This window comes from Colletes latitarsis, chromosome 10 (genome assembly GCF_051014445.1).
Source record: "Colletes latitarsis isolate SP2378_abdomen chromosome 10, iyColLati1, whole genome shotgun sequence".
NCBI classification, from domain to species: domain Eukaryota; kingdom Metazoa; phylum Arthropoda; class Insecta; order Hymenoptera; family Colletidae; genus Colletes; species Colletes latitarsis.
In genome coordinates this window covers 17136242-17153312 of record NC_135143.1, presented here as the reverse complement: position 1 = coordinate 17153312, position 17071 = coordinate 17136242, and the positions used below count along the sequence as shown (strand labels likewise).

At 38.9% G+C, this 17071-nt stretch overlaps 1 protein-coding gene across 3 annotated transcripts in view; it reads right to left on the bottom strand.

Annotated features, from left to right (window-relative positions):
* The window catches only part of LOC143346520 (sodium-coupled monocarboxylate transporter 1), a 57380-nt gene that overhangs the window by 22201 nt on the left and 18108 nt on the right, over positions 1-17071 (bottom strand). Inside the window, exon 1 of one of the 3 annotated variants that reach the window (XM_076774676.1) lies at positions 12962-13215. The exons of 1 other annotated variant lie outside the window; for it this stretch is intronic. In XM_076774676.1, the coding sequence (XP_076630791.1) occupies positions 12962-13031 (70 nt within the window). In that variant the 5' untranslated portion in view covers positions 13032-13215. Of the gene's footprint in view, positions 1-1232; positions 1599-12961; positions 13216-17071 lie in introns of those variants that run through there. One more of the 3 variants, XM_076774679.1, reaches the window with a different exon arrangement.

Genomic DNA, 17071 nt, shown 5'->3' with positions numbered 1-17071 from the left:
TAAGAATCGCGAGTGACAAGAAAAATTCCCCCCGCGTCGTTTGTCTCATCGTAAATAATTAATCGCGAGATCGGTCGACGATTCCGACGATTCATATTCTCGTCTAGCAAATCGATTACTATTACACTTTTCACTTTTCAAAATTTTTAACAGCAGCAACGTTATTAAAAATTGTACAAATATTGGAGTTCGTTTGTTGCAAAATGTTTCAGAAACGTTGCAAGTTTGAAATACTGATTTCCAATGCTTTTGGAGTACGTGGAAATATGTATCTATACAGGGTGTTCGACCACCCCTGGGAAAAATTTTAATAGAGGATTCTAGAGGCCAAAATAAGACGAAAATCAAGAATAATAATTTGTTGATGGAAGCTTCGTTAAAAAGTTATTAACAATTAAATTCAAAAATTTCAAATCGTCCTAGAAAAATTATTTTCGGTTGCGGGGGTCAATTACAATCATTTTTGATGAATAGACATACCCTCGAAATTTTGCGCATTTTCGAGAAAAAAATTCAGTACGCTCGGAACTTTAAACGTTAATAACTGTTTAACGAAGCCTTCATCAACAAATTGATATTCTTGATTTTCGTCTTATTTTTGTCTAAAATTTTTCCCAAGGGTGGCCGAACACCCTGTATACTATATGTGTAATCTGCTCCACAAAGAATGGTAAAACCAAAATGGAAATAGTTCTACGTGGAAAAATATATCGAAAACGTGAAATAAAATTTTTGCATACAAAGCTCTGTTTTCCAGAAAATCGATTTTGGAGATACGCGGAGCATGCGCACGCTTCAATAATGACGCTTCGCGTTACGGATCTTTCTATATTACCATAACCTCTTCATAGTCAGAGTATAACGTTACCAGTGTGTGAAATATTACTATAAATTATTATTTTAAATCATACAAATTGTACAGCTAGATCTATTAAAACGTAATTTAGGAAATCGTGCACGCACCCCAAACAATTTCAATATTAATTTGCTCGGAAACCAAGCATCGTACGAAGAAAGTTCATTCTACGTTTTCGATTCATTTTTGCACGTATGGTCGTTTCCTTCTAAACAATTTTTTGAATAACTTTTATATAAACATAATTTTATTAATCCAATTGCATTCTGGTAGATTTCGCGTTAAAATTTGTAATTTTTGTCGTCGAACAACCTACGCCTTTTTTGTACGAAAGTTGGCCCGGGAAATAATCGTTATTTTGTTTTGTTTGACTTACTGGGAAGAAAGTAGTACTGGTATAAAGAGATCCAGGGACGTACAAGTGTCGAGTTCACTTGGTCCACGCCGGTCTCCGTTAGCACGTGATCCGCGTTAACGGAAACCGACCGATCACGCGAACGGTAGTCACAAGACAAACAATTGGCGGGCCGCAAATTTAATCGACGACTCCGTTGCCCCTTTCGACGCGCCCCGACTGTTTATTGCGATTCATTGGTGGCTGGTCCGACGGACGCGTGCAAATTTATTCGAGTCGCGTGATCCCTGATCAGTTGACCAATGAAATTTTTATCGACCCACCGAGTGATGTATCCCCAAAGCAGACTCGCTCGTCGAGAAATTACTGTATCTCCGCATCGACGGGGTACAAAAGCCATCCCTGACGTAAACAAAGGGTAGATGTCGGTTCTTCTTCAACTATTGTTCACGACAGCTTGTGCAGAGTGTAAAACAAATATTTTTCTCTACTTTAGAAATTGAATCTACTTATTTGAATCGATGAGATATTTTAACATCTTATTTTCCCCAGTTTCTTTGCAAATAGGAAATATTTTATTCGATTTTATTTGTTTCGCTAACGGAAGAGATTTGATTTATTCTTAAAATTTGGTTGATATTGGATAAACGAATGTTTCTACGCCCCCAAAACTAAAGATCCAGCGGATTTAAATTTAGGAATCGAGCAGACCAAGCAATAGGTCCCACAGGACCTATCCATCTGCTGGAAAGTCGTTCGTTCAAGACCGTTCGGTTACTCGGCTGAAATGAAACGGTGCACTGGTATGCATAAGTCACATGATGCGTGCAACAGTAATTCATGCAAGTGATTACTCCAGACATTCACGTAGGATTGATCTGCTGATCTCCCATTAAAAAAAAACAAAGAATTATCGAACGTTGTGAACAAGCAGTTTAGTGGAATCAACTGTAATAGTTCAGTTTTCGATTAAGAATCGTAGGAATACGAAAATAACATAAATAGACACTACGTAGGTGTTTTTTTTTTGTTCGTACGATTATAAATGAAACGTATTCTTTTTATACATACCGAAGAGGAGTTGAAACGTCTGGTTAAAATGTCTATATATTGTATTTCCACACGTTGTAATGCTAATTTCGTGTGTTCTATGTTCGAAGCGAGTTTCGAGCAGACCAGCGTGTTTTTTACTCACGAAAAATGCAGGAACTCGATTACAGTTAGTCCATTAAAAATTTCCCGTTCCACGACGACGCATGGAAATTTTCGTGCGTCGCTTTCATCTTTTATCGTCCCGCGGAAATTCGTGGAAATGTTCTCCGTTATTTTCTACCTCCCATCGAAACGTCGACGATCTTTGGAAAATTACCAATCTTTCGACAGAAGTATTTTCCGTGAACAGTCGACGGTTTTGAAATTGCAGGAAAGGTCTGTGATTATCGATAAGAGTAAGAACGGACTAACGACTTTTCAGCGACTAAACTGTTTGGTCGAATTAAGCCCCGCCCACGATTCCTCGCCGTGAACCAATAAAAAAGTGGACAAATGCCACTCTTATAATTTTGTCGAGTACAGTTTGCTCTTTATCACCTCGATCGAACTATCGCGCGATCTAGAGACTGGCAAAATTCTTATTTAATAATATAAAAGTTTTCAAATATATTTAATACAAGGATTTTAATTACACGTCACAGTAGTAGCAAACAGTTTTTATAACTCGGATTTGAAAGTATAAAAAATTAAAAAGACAATTCATAAAGTAAGACGCTCGAATATTTAGATCATCTGTTTCATCTATACTGTTCGGGAACAGGAAAGAACCAGGTCATGGCCTTGTAATCTTTAATGTCTCCTCGTACCATACACTTGTGTGAATAAATCTTGTCGTCGTTAAGTCCGCGAACATTTAAATACCTCAATTAGAATTTTTATTCTTTAAAAAGAAATGAAATTTAAATCTTTTGAATGAGGAAAACGTTCGCGTTCGAGTCTCGTTTATTAAAGGATTAAGGAAAATTCAATTTCGTTCTTACGTTTCGAGAGAAGGGAAAACGTCAAGTTGAAACACTACCTGTGGTGTTACTTCATTGAAGTTGCACTTCGCGGGCTCGAACGAAGCGGACGTCCGGCAAAGTGGACGTGCCGCGAGCGAAAAGTTCGCGAGAAAACGAAAATGTAGCACAAGGGTGGCAGCGAAATGGGAACAATAGGAGAAAGTCAACCAATGGCGAAACCCGTTTAACGACGAAAAGTTCGAGGAAAAACATCAATGACGAAACAGCTCGGTACGTTTCACAGCATTTCGCTTTTAAACATTCCAATTTTTCGCCGTCACGGTTCGCCGAATGTCACGGTTCCGCCGCAAATGGCGATCGCTTGCAAATTTAATTGAAGCTTTCTGCCAGCAACGGTTTCCAAATCGAGGGTAGGGGAAAGGAGAGAAACATTTCGCTTTGACAATAGAACGGCTTTGTGTTTCTCAAACGTTGGATCGAAAGATGAAAAGAACCATATTAAATATATAAATCAAAAGCTCGTACTGCCCCATCTCTGGGAAAAATTTTAATGGAAGATTCTAGAGGCGAAAATAAGATGAAAATCAAGAATATCAATTTGTTGATTGAGATTTCGTTAAAAAGTTATTAAAAAATTAAATTAAAAAATTTCAATTCATTCTGGAAAAATTATTTTCGGTTGTGGGGGTCAATTACAATCATTTTTGGTGAATAGACATACCCCCGAAATCCTACGTACTTTCGAGATAAAAATTCTTTACCGAAAATGTACTGTGTGGCCGGAAATGTTTATTTTGGCCTCTAGAATCTTCTATTAAAATTTTTTCCAGAGATGACCGAACACCCTGTATATAAAAAAATCAACTATACTTTTGTGTATGGTTAGTATTTATACTTTATTTTTTTAAATTTCAAAATTGGAAGCAGCAATTTATAGAAGAGTTACTGCTATAGTAAACAATATTTCGAGATTTGGTTACCGTATGAGAAAATCATCTGACAATGGCTACCCTGATACTACTGGAGGAATTAATTCACTTCTAAGTAGTGTTTTTAAAAATCCTGTTGGAGTTCTTAAATATTTGGGCATCGTTTTAGGGAAGAGTATGTTGAATATTTAAATATTTTCGAGTGTAGAAAAATTCGCGAAGAAATGCTGTCATCGTCCGAGGATTCCTCTTTTCTTTCACCGCGATTCGGCAGAAAAATCTCATGACGCGCACGTGCTCGCGCTGGCGATAACGGGTGTTTGTAATTGGCCCACGGAGATTAACAATAAAGCATGCCGAGCACTCGAGGCTTTACTGGTAGATTGTATGCATATTGCATGAGCTGCGACCTTTTTTTAACCGACACTAGCTACGGTTTATCGAGTTCCACCGGTGCGTGCATAATCAAAATGCTTTCGAGAAGAGGACCGTCGCGCGACCAGCATTATTTCGGGAATCTATACGTCGCGATGCTTTAAATTCGTTCGCTGATTTATTTCTGTAGTATTCTGAGGGCGTAATTGCACTACATAGATGAAGAAAGAATTTTACAAAAATATTACGATAGAAGAAGCAACATTTTCTAAGCATATTAAAAAAAAAATTAATTTTTGAACACACTGAAGTCGAATTCAAGTAATAGAAATATTTGCAGAAAATTCTACCCACTGCGCTCGTTTCTGAAAAGTGCAACGTTTGCGTTCCAGATTTCTAAACAACGCCCGGTGATTCTTAGAAAACAGATACAGCGTTATCAAAGAAAATTTCTCAAAATCAACTATGAAAGAGCGGAAATGCAGCCTCGGTAGTAATAAACAATAGCAGTCTAGACTAGATCGTGTAGTTACAGTATTTAACGTTCAAACGTCTGTAAACACGTTAAATCATATCACGTTTGCGCTAACTTACAGGCCTACGCGGTTGACGCACTATCTTTCGTGGAAAAATCCGTTTATGAAGGTGTTACGGACCGTGAAAAATTGGGGAAAACAAACGATTCGTATGGAGGCTTTTAACAGATGGTTTTCAGATAAGAAAGCAAACATCGGTTAGTAAATGATTCCCATGAAGCACACGATTGCTTTGTATATCTCAACAAATATTCTTGTTAGAATAATGCAATCAACGCCAAGGAAGAATCGCAGATGCGTGTGGAGAAAAATCTCTGGCAAATAGAAATCACGATCTGTAAATTAATAGTAATTTCTATCTACTAAAATGTTCCTTGAATTAGCTTGTCGCGCGTCATTCGTTGGAAACGTATTGTCGGAAATTGACCGTATCTTAATTATAATAGAACCATAAGTGTCGGAAAATCACAGTGGGTGGCGATTGACGAAAGCGTGACGTCCGTGGACGAGGTTTCGAAGAAAATAATTCAGAAAATCGTGTCGAACGTGTTCACAATTAATGGAATATCACACACCAGCATACACATGCATAATAGGGCGAGGAACAAATTTTGAAAAGAAATTATTTTTGTTGAAAACTTTAGAAAAGTTTTAAAAAATAGCTGAGGTTCGAAGGAATGACGAAAAATTTATGCAAGACAAATTGGCGTGCTATTCGTTCATTGAACGTCGGCGCCAGGCAAACAAACATATGGCATTAATTAGAGACTTCATTAACGTTGATAAGAATATTATTTGAGCAGCGTTACGTACGCGCGAGATCGAGAATTTCGTTGCGTCAGTTGCTGCTATCGATTCGGGATTCGAGCTAGTATTAATCAACAAGTCGAAACCCCTCAGTGATAATCACTCAATTAACGGTTTTGTTAATATCAATCGATAGCCTTGCCAACCAAGTAACCAACACGAATTATATTCTCTTTCTGAGAAAAATTTGACGATACGACCATTGACAATTGACAGATAAATTTCGTTAAATTTATGAATTATAAAGTCTTTTTCCCTTTAAAGTCTCGATAACATATAAATAATTTAGTGTAGAGTTTACAGCGACGATTGGGTTGTTCACACTAGTTTAAACGAGTAAAAATTTCTCAGTTCTGTCGAACGAAGGTGCCAAATAAATTGTTGGAGGTTAGCACGATTGGTTACCTATTATCCAAATTAAAATCTGCCCATCTCTGGTACACCGCTGCTGTAATGGGACTTCCGGGCAGAAGATTCGAGATGCGTCGGTTGTAGCGTCGTTTTGCGTCACGGGCTAATGAAATTCATTGGACAATCGATGACCTCCGCGCTGATAGTCGACTCGCTACCGCGAACAACGATTTCCGCGGAACGAGTCGAATCGATTCCTGCTGCCTAGAACGCGAATCGTCGGAACCGCGTTTAATGTATCGATAATGCTTGCCAGAACGTTTATTTTCGTCGATTGAGCAACTATAACGCGATGATAGGCATTCTTCAAATGCGTTGCATTTTCGACTATGTACACTCGTATGTAAAAGATATTTACGAATATAGACTCTACTTTGGCATGACGTATCGACTATCAGCTTCCAATTAAAACCCAATTACATATTTCTACCGAAAATTAGTACGGAATAAAAAAGTTTCTAAATTTTATCTCCAACAAATTATGCAATACATATTTTTTCTGTGAAAATAAGCATAAGCGAGATATCGTGCATTTTATAGGTGGTCTCGACCAATAGTGTACCTAAGTATTTTGGCCCACGGGGAAATAATTGCACGCAAGAATAGGAATTCAATTATTATTTTTCAGGAGTTAATATCTGTAATAAAGCGACAGTTTTAATGGTCAGTGGTGTAGTTAGAAGCGAACCTATGTATAAACTCGTGTTTTATATTTTTCTTGTCAATTCCCTATAAAATGTATTTCGCAGAATTTTTCTCGCAACGCACGAAACATTAATGTCTCATTTGCACGTCGTTTGCACACTATTAGGGTTAATGCAGTAAACAGGGTGAGTCACGCGACTGGGACAAATTGTATCTTTTCGATTCTAGGTAGAAACAAATGGTATAGGAGCTTGTGGAATTTATTGCACCGCAAATCCAATCTCCCAAGAAGAATAGTTTTTGCAAATATTAAAAACTGGTCTCAAAAATAGAGAATATTATTTTTATAAAATCCATTTAAGCGTTTCATAACGATGAGTCTAAGGACACGATCGATCGTTTTATTTCAAGAGGTCTGTTTGAATAACCTCTATTTTTTCACTGATAATGTTTAAAATTTTAAATGCCCTCGCGAAACGTTTTAAGATAACAAGCGCATCGTTGGATCGTCGAACATCCATGTTTTTCTGGCATAGTAATTTAGACAAACGCCAAAGACATTTCTAAAACAGAAAAAATTAACACGACGATCGACGTGTTCGTCTTTATTGAACGTTTTCATTTTTCCGACTGTTATTTGGACAAATGTCTTAGGCGTCTCTAGATATGGAAAATTGGTATGTCAGACAACGTGTTAATTCTTAATTCTTCGCGATGTACCGCGGCACGTCGTTGCGCATCGCTGCGTCACGATGCACCTGGCTGCACTCCAGATGCACCGGGGACCGATAGTTGTCGGATCGGGCCAGAAAAGTTCCAGGTTGTCTCGACTTTTCGCGCGACGCCGGACGTGATTTAAATTTACCCCCAACTTCGATCGAACATTCGTATTCACGTTCCCTGCAGCATTGTTAGAAACTGTTTCCAATGACAGGACTAAGACAGATATAAGCAGAACTTTGTTTAAATAATAAACGACGAACAAGAATTTAACGATTTACTCGGAAAAGAAATCTCATAATATATTTCTTGTCGGTTTAATTAATCTTCTACAAGAAATAATTCATAGAAGTTATTAATTCACTTCAATTTTAAGTTTCTTACAAGTTTCCCGTTGTTCTCAATTTTCTTAAACTCAGTTTTACTCTCAAACATTTTTTTAACGAATCAATTTAACTTAATACAGAGTTTTCTTTCCGAAGGATTTTCAACTCCGTCTCTTAACCGATTAATTTTTGACAGATTAATATTTATATCAAATTGTGGATACAGTTCTGGAAAGAGATACAAAGCTGTATAACGTGTTTATGTAAAAATATAACTATAATACCGTTGCGTAATGCAGATTACAATGGATGGAAAGCTATTTATTTCTTACTTGTTATTCAACGTCTTCTATCTGGATAAGGATTCCGTCCATTTCTAAAACGAGACGCGATTAGATCCTATCGACACATTGACGTCAGAAATTAATTCCCTTGTATTAGTATATATTTAGTTTTCATCGGGAATGAAATAAACCGATAATAAAAATTTGTTTCCTAGATTCTCGTCAGTGTCCGTTTTAAAACGAATAGAAATAAAATTCGCGACGAATAGTAACGAGAACTGGATTGTCCCCGTTCGCAGATTCGCGCGTATAATTTCGAATAGTCGCCGGGAGAGAGCGGACTGCGAGTTGTTTTCAGTCGATGACGCTGTTAATTATAGGTGACAGCTTTTTTACCGGTAACCGATGCGCCATATTCCGCGTCGACAATTAATTTGTCGGCACGAAACGCGTCGGGGGATTATTTATGCGACAGGATTTATCGACGTCGCGGCCGAGAATCGTATTTGGCGTCGTTTACTTTGGTCGTCGACCAGGCCCTTAGGGTCGATCGATTAATAACTTCGAAACGAAAACGAGTTCTGCCATTCTAATTATCGGCGGTTAATCGAGGCTCGCAAAATTTCAAAAGTATACGGTCACCCCGACGACGAAACGTATCGATCAATTTAGTTTCGCTTTCTTCGTTTTTTCCTCCCTCGCTATTAGGCTCTCAGTCTTTTTGTCAGCTGTCTTCAGCAACAAATATTTGCCTCGACGGGGAAGAAAATTACGCTGCTCCCCTGCGTCTAACGGATGAAATGAAGTGTATTTTGCGCCACGAGACGAAAATGAAAAATTATGCTCGCCGGGTAGAGGAAAAGTATATACGCGTAGATTGGGATATAGTACTTTTTAGAACGACACTGCGCGTTTTCGCACTTTAGATAGTTTCGCTGCAGATAGTGTTGCAATTTAAGCAAATTACTAAAAATGGTAACAAATAATTAATTTTTGGTTGCCAGCTTTTTAGAAACGTTTAACAAAGCCTAACATCCGCAAATTCGAAGATAATTTTCATCGTTCGAACGCGAGTATCGGTGGATACAAAAAACTACGTGTTAAATATTTTTAAATGCTGTGTTTGTTTGGCGAGTTTCATAAAAATTCAAGAGATTGTCAATTATACTGATGTTTCGCGTCAATTAAATCGAGATTACATCTGCGCACGAGGAAATACCCAACGTCTCAATCAACGCGTTTCAGTTACTCGTCAAACCAGCAATTCTCGACAGCGGTTCGAAGGAATCAACAACTTAACCAGCTCCCAGAGCTCGAATTTCTCGTGATTCGATCGTTCACGCTAATTGAATCAATCTGTCCGCGTAACACCTGACGTCGGTCGACAGTTGCATCCAGGCTATAATGATCATCGACCGCGTATAAATACATTTGAATGCGTAATGTCGCGTCACTGGACAAGCCAAGTTTTTCATACGGTGACTCAACCCAATGTGATCGTCAGCTAATGACTGGTGTTACACTGGAGAGTTTTCCTATCGATAGTAACTATCGAGTGCAAGCCTCTCCGATGTAGTAATTCTCAACCTTTTGTCAATTCTCAACGTATTAACGAAGCAAACATTCTCTATTTTTTTCCCCCGCACAGAGTGATTTTGTAATAATTATTTCTCTTCGCGTGAAATTTGTTGATTTCCAAAATTAAAAGAATATCGTTTATTTATTTTGCCAAAAATTCCAGAGTCGAGACTCTCTCTCTTTTTTACGGTACTGATTTCCAGGAATGAAATTCTCGAGCGAACGCCGGGTATAAGCCTCGTCTGGGTTGCGTTGTTCTAATCACGTGCGTGATAACGATCGAGAGATGCGACTCACGTGTATCGTTTGATCGAAATCGTGTTGAATCTCCTTTGCTCGCCGACATGGTTCGTCAATAAAGGTACACAGTTCGTGGTTTTCAATGTTCATGGTAATAAACTTGGGAAAAACCTGGATCATTAGATAAGTGTGATCGTTAAAATGCCAGAACTATACTGGTCGAATATTTGATAAACATTTAAACGAATAAAATTCGAATTACTAACAATATTTTTGTCACTGTTCGAATATTACTATCCAGGTATTGCCAGTCGTATATCATTCTTAAAATAACAAACTGTTCATATAATTGCACTACATACGTAATAACAGCAATTGCCTTCTACCTATTTTTTTACAATTATCTTAATAGATAAAGTGAAAAATAGAAATAATATTCTTCGACAAATATAGTGTTTCCTAACGAATGTACGAGACATACTAGATAAGACATTTTAAATAATATACTCGGATAAATAACGTTTTATTAAACTTTCGTGAAGTCTATAAATAAATGGGACTGAAAATTTACTTTTGAACCACGGTTTAAACCCTCTATAATTGCATATTAATTTTTCAGAATTTTCAGAAAATTCCAATATTGAATACAGTGCTATATAATGCATGAATTGCTTATGAACGGATAATTCGGCAAACATATCCCAACTTCAGCTACAAGCCCTACAGCTTAAAGCCTTATTGTAGTTAAGCATTCGAATAGTTCGAATTGTCTAATATTTAAATATTTAACCAACAAATAATTCGACAGAAGGTCCCAGCCCTATTTGGTGGGGACGTTTCACGATACCGTCGATCCCACGTCGTTGCAAATATTTGTTTCGCGCGGGAGCCATGTCGCAATAATTCTCGCGAGGAATTTCAATTCACGTGGTTCGAAGGCAGCAGTTTTGTTTACCGACTTTGTTCTTTGTCGTTGTCTGACGTTTCTCTGTATCCACGTTACATAACACAAAGATCGTTGCTCCTTTCACGTGTTTCGTTCTGTCGTATAAACAAATTAGTTTGATTTACGACGCGAGTGACGCAGACCCGGAACACGTACGAGTTTTTGGGGTTTGTTGTTTGTCGCGACTCGTGACTACGAGTGTCATTAACATCACGTTGTATCGTGTGTGCCTATCCGGTGACTCGTAATTCTTATCTGCGTTCGCGTTCAATTTGCAATTTTAAATCGACGAGAAACCGACAATATTGATTTATCGCGCGAGCACGAAGTCACGTGGAACGGTACGCCTCGATCTTCTCAGAATGGTACTCGCAAATCTTTTGAAGTTCACGGTTTCTGTATTTTTCTTAGAACGCGATATTCTCTACCGTCTTGTTCGGAATATTCAAATACGAGGGAAACGTTTCTTTGAAAACGTAAAAGCATGCAATGGTTAAAATCATTCAGGATACATTTCTGAAACAATCTTGTTTGTGTTTTGCAAATACACCGATGACATCAACTTTCTAGCGATTAGTAAAAGTGATTATATAATTCAAACTGATTCGATTTGATATGGTTGATGAGCAACATCTGGAAAGCAAAACAGCTCAAGATGCAAGTCTATCGCAAACTGAATGAAATGTGTTTACAAGTCGCATTGTTAACATGACCTACGTAATCACAGTTATCAGTACTACGTAATCAGGTATGATGAATGCAGTTTCTACACGAGGACAGAGTTGATTACAAACATAAAATGTGAAATGTCTCGTAGAGTATTACTTTTTTGAATTCTATTTGTTTACAAAATTGTATACGTTCCCAATCAAATGTAAAATTTGGATTGATATATTAATATAGTGCAATGGTACAATTTTTATTCTGTGTAATGAACAGAAAATGTATGCGCGAGGTGAAATCTCGTGAACGAAAGAATTTCGATTAATCGAGCGAACCGAGGCATAAATGAAGAAAGTCACGTAGATGTTTCATAAACTTACAACGTTGAGTGATTGGTTCAACGTTTCCAAGATTGTGTTATTAAAAAGCGAGTTCGAGAAAGATAACGGCCCAACGAGACGAATGAGAACATTAAATCTAATTTCTGGACGCGACAGATGAGATATCAGACGTTTAATAACTGAAATAAAAAGGTTGCAGTATAAATTAAAATTCCACCGGCGGCAAGAAATGTACGATACTTGTTTAGACTGCGTTTCATGAGAATGGGAATAAATTGCTATCGCGTGGTGACACTATCTCGTACAGTCCCAAATTATTGTCCTTTTTTAATATTAATGAAGTTTTCAAGGCAAGATTTTTTTATCCGTTGGATAATAATTGATATTTTTCTGAATCATAGTTGTTTAAATTATCCAGAGAGCATAACAAAGTAATAGCGTCTGAAGAATTCTATTATTCGATCTCTTCCATAATTTAAACACCACATGATACCTAACAGGAAAGTCTCGTGACATGTTGCAATAAATCGCGGAACAATTACGTTAAGAATTAAACGTTTTGACCTTGATGATGTCCATATTAAAATTGCTTTTAATCATACTGAAAATTAAGTGTTGAGAAGGATATATAAAATTAAAATACAAATGATTTATACTCGTTTAAATACTAAAAGATCAGAGGGATTCAAACCACAAAATTGGAAACGTCTTCGATGCGATTCGAGATATTAAAAAAAAATAATTAAATTATGTAATCAGATTTTAAAGTTCAGGAAACCGTTTCCAAACGAACTTATCGAGATTTCCGACCATTGAGCGTTACGTCTGTTTGGGGAACACCGCGACGGGAGTAGAACTGGCTGACAGTGGAATGTTCCCATCCGTGGTCAGACCAACAACACCAGCGAACTAATATTATGCAATTTCAACGTACGTATTATGGCAGAATGTTGATCACGATGTTTAACCGATTTATCCGTGGGCAAACACGCTCGTTGATTCATGGTAACGTCAACAGTCGGTTGTCGTAGGTGTCAATAAATCGCGAGCAAGTCAAATAAAACGGAACTCTGTCTCTGTACCGCGGAGAATCGCGCAAACAATATCAAAAACTTGGCTGACGTGGGTGCACGTTCGTCGTGGTATTGTATTTGTGCGGGAATCATAGTCGTTGCCACGCGTTTCGTAAATTATTTTCTTCTACAAGTGCCGCTACCCTGCGAAGAAAGCCGCTAGGCGTTCGCTGGAAAATCAACGCAGATAGCGCGAGTAATCGGATTTAGTCGCAAGAAGCGAGGCTTCGCGAGAAATTGTTATTCAACGATGCAAGAATGTCGGTCGAAGGAACGCCTGACAGTTAAACGCATTAACTGACACGTCGCGGAGTTAAAAAAATATTAATTCTCATGACGAGATGCCGAGGAAAATAAATGTTGGATCACGCAGTCTCCGACTGGATTGAAATTCACTTTGTTTTTGAAATCATCTGTAAAACTTCTCCACTTAATTATACCGGAAGACTGATGAATACCGAATTTTCGAACTGTACAAAGCAACCAAACGGATGGAATAGCAAAAAATTGTTATTTGACGTTTAATCAGTATTCGTTTCAATATTTCAAAGTCGGTGAGTCTACGGAAGTGGAAGCAGCGGGAGAAAAAGGACCGAGGAGGAGGAACGAAACGGAACAAATGGATTCCTCGTTCGCGGGATCCTCGCGGCGAGCATTTCTCTGTATTACAGTTATTTCAAGAGTAAATCGTGCGGATTGATAAAAATGGTCCGTGTCGTGTACAGTTCTCCTCGCCCCGGCGCTACGAATTCACGAACGTCGAAAGAATATAAAGGGCCGGGACGAAATTGGACGATGATATACGTCTGTCCCTTCTACCCACCCTTAACAACGATCTCCGTTGATCTACGTCCATTTTACGCGGCGACTTGACGAGGGGCGGCCTTAGCGTAACGATTTCATCCACCTGACGTTGCCCTCTGCCCTCCAATTTCCTGCTGACGATCCGAACGAGGCTGATCGTTAGCTAACCTTGGATTTCGGTGGAGCAAGTCGAGTCAAACGCGCTTCGAGGTCATCTGGAGGCGTCAAGGTCATTTCAATGTTGTTTCAAGGTTATTCAAAGGCATCAAAGACATCTTAAGGTCACACTCCTCGAGATAAGGTCACCTACATTTTTCTTAATCCGATCTGTACACTGTTCGTTAATGCGACACGTGACGCAACCGTAACCTTCAGATGATCTTAAACGTCGTCCTCAAAGATGGCGATAAATATCAACGCGAATGCAAGCATCATCCTCCGGTGACACTCTTTTCTTCGTGCGATCAAATATTAACCTAGACTGAAATTTATTACGCCTTGTTGTCGCAAGATCACTTTGTTAGATGTATGGATCAACCATGGTTAAAAATACATCTTTACTTATGTGCCTAGGCGTTTTAAGAAGGCCACGACGATGAAGTTTCCTCGAATATTTACATTGGAGCAAATATTTGACATTAAATATGAAACACCTCGATGCCGCAACGTACATCGCGCCAACAAATCTAATTCAAACACAATGTGTTTTTGCAAGCAATTTCAGCTTCGATACAAGGAAACACCTGATTTTGTTACTCTCGTTAATAGTACTATGAGCAATATGGCGCATGAACATACGTTATTGGATCGTAGTTTGCTGATTTCTATTAAAATCGAGTGTCCTACTAAATTCAGCACCGATCGATTAGGTCGTAAAAATGACGAGTATTTCGTTTTACTGTTCGAAGTTGAGATATCCGCTTTGGTTGGCTCATCACTATAGTTTTGCCAAATGAAGTATTTCCCGGCGGGCTTAATCGAACCACGTCCGCTCGAAATCCGGAATCCTCTGACCGAAAGTTTCCAGGCTTTCGTTTAACGTGCTAATTCCAAGCGGGTTTGTTTGGACAGTTCGCGTCTTTAAGGGAGCGAATCCATCTGAATTTCAGATGCCCAGGCACACCTGTGAGAATATTAAACACCGACATTTTATTATCGCGACGAAGATTGGAAGGGTGCTTTTGTATGGAGATCGGCGCAATGTATGAATTATGTAATTCATCTGTTACTTGAGGTTGCGTCTCCAGTAACCTACGCTGATCGCAGCAAACGTCTGGAAATGATGGATCGTTCGAGAAGCATAGCGCTGTAAAAACTATCCGTGGTATTGTCGAAAATAACTCGCACCATCCGTCGATCCGATCAAACATCTGAAAGTTGCTCGAAACGCGGACGCAAGAGACGATTGTACGTTACAAATAGGACTAGGGCTATCTGTAAAATTTTTTCATATTTCAGTATTCGAATATTCGAGTTCTTGAATGAAGCGTTTACGTAGGAATTGCACATTATTCACGCGTTAAAAGGTATCAAATGGAATAAAATGTCGAATTATCCCGTTCATTTAAATCCTTACAAAAGGAAATGAATCCTCATTGATGAGTCTTCCGATCCACTACTTCTACTTTCAAACGCGATCCATTATCACCGTACTCCGCGATCCGTGCAATCCACGCCCTACACGCAACGGCTCGTCCGAAAAAGAACAGAACCGATACGATCAGCACGTCAGTCTGTTGGAGCGATTATCAGCTTTCCCGGCGATAAAAATAAGCGGAATGATTCACACATCCGCGAATGACGTGCTCTCGACGTTTAAAAGCCGGAGGGAGATAACGGGTGCACAAGAGCCGCGAGATCGTTCTTCGTCTCCCCATCTGACCTGTCTTAAAATGGACACTCAGGGCAGGGGGAAAGATTCCCATTAGCACCGAGATTATTCAGGTAATTACTAGATTTATTTTTAAGGAAAAGGTTTAAAATGCGAATTTTCACGAACAAGTAACCGAGATTTTAGTCAAATTAAAATATATCGCAGACCGTGGGGGAATAGAAGGGGGTTGACTTATCATAGCAACAACTTTCGCGATACAATTCATTCATCACGCGTTTCTCTAATGTTACACGAATCAGTATCAAAATCACGGGGAAATATGGTCGAGGATCGTACCTAGTAAAAATTAAATGAAAAGGAAAAGATCGATTGTTTTTGACGTTTCTAGCAGAGATTCCCCTAAATGTAGGGGTCACGTAAGCTGGAACCGTGCCGCTCGCTCCACGAAACTCCATCCTGCGCATCGAACCAGGCTCCGCCGCATGCGGTATTAACTCCGAAATTAGCGAGTTCCTCGTGAAATAGCCACTCTCGGGCCTGCGCCTAGATCTAATCAGCCTCGGGCCGAGAAGCCGCGAGCCACGCTGTAATTTGCGGAGAAGCGTGAGATAAGTCGCGGCCGTTGTTATCACGCTGGATCGGCCGCCGTCGTCCCGAATTCGCCACGGTGCACCACGAAATTCCGCAGGAACGCTAAATCTGGCTGCCCTTGTCTCTATCGGAGCTGGAATTATTTTTTCACCCTTTTCTCCTGCTTCGAGCAATTTCAGTGGCGGGTATTTGGTCGACGTTCATTCGTTCGGAGGGCAAATTCAGTTAATAATAATAATTACTGTCCCTTATTACCCAAACAAATAATAATACCAAGTATAGTACGTTTTTATTACGAAAATATGAACAGATCGTAATAAAATTGTGAAACTTTTAGGATTGATTAGTCGCATAAAAAGAAATCGAAAAGTCTGTTACCATTTTGCAATCTGGAGCTTCGTTGCGGAGATACGAGCAATTAAAGTTTACTGGCACGACTCCTGGCACACGCCATTTTTATGCTTGTCACGTGACCGCGCGACTACACATGTGCACATTTATGCGCGGAAATGTACATCATACATTCGCATGCGTGGAATATTTAACTAATTATACATCGATAACGAAGCCACGGAGAAGGACTTTTTTATTCGTCCTGACACAGGGAATTGATCTAGGAAAAAGGTCCCATAGCTTTTGTAATACTTTGTGCATAAATTTCTGTAGCACGTGTAATTGATCATCAAACGAATGAAAATTCAAGATTATTGACATCGATCGTAGTCTGTTGTGTACAACTGGT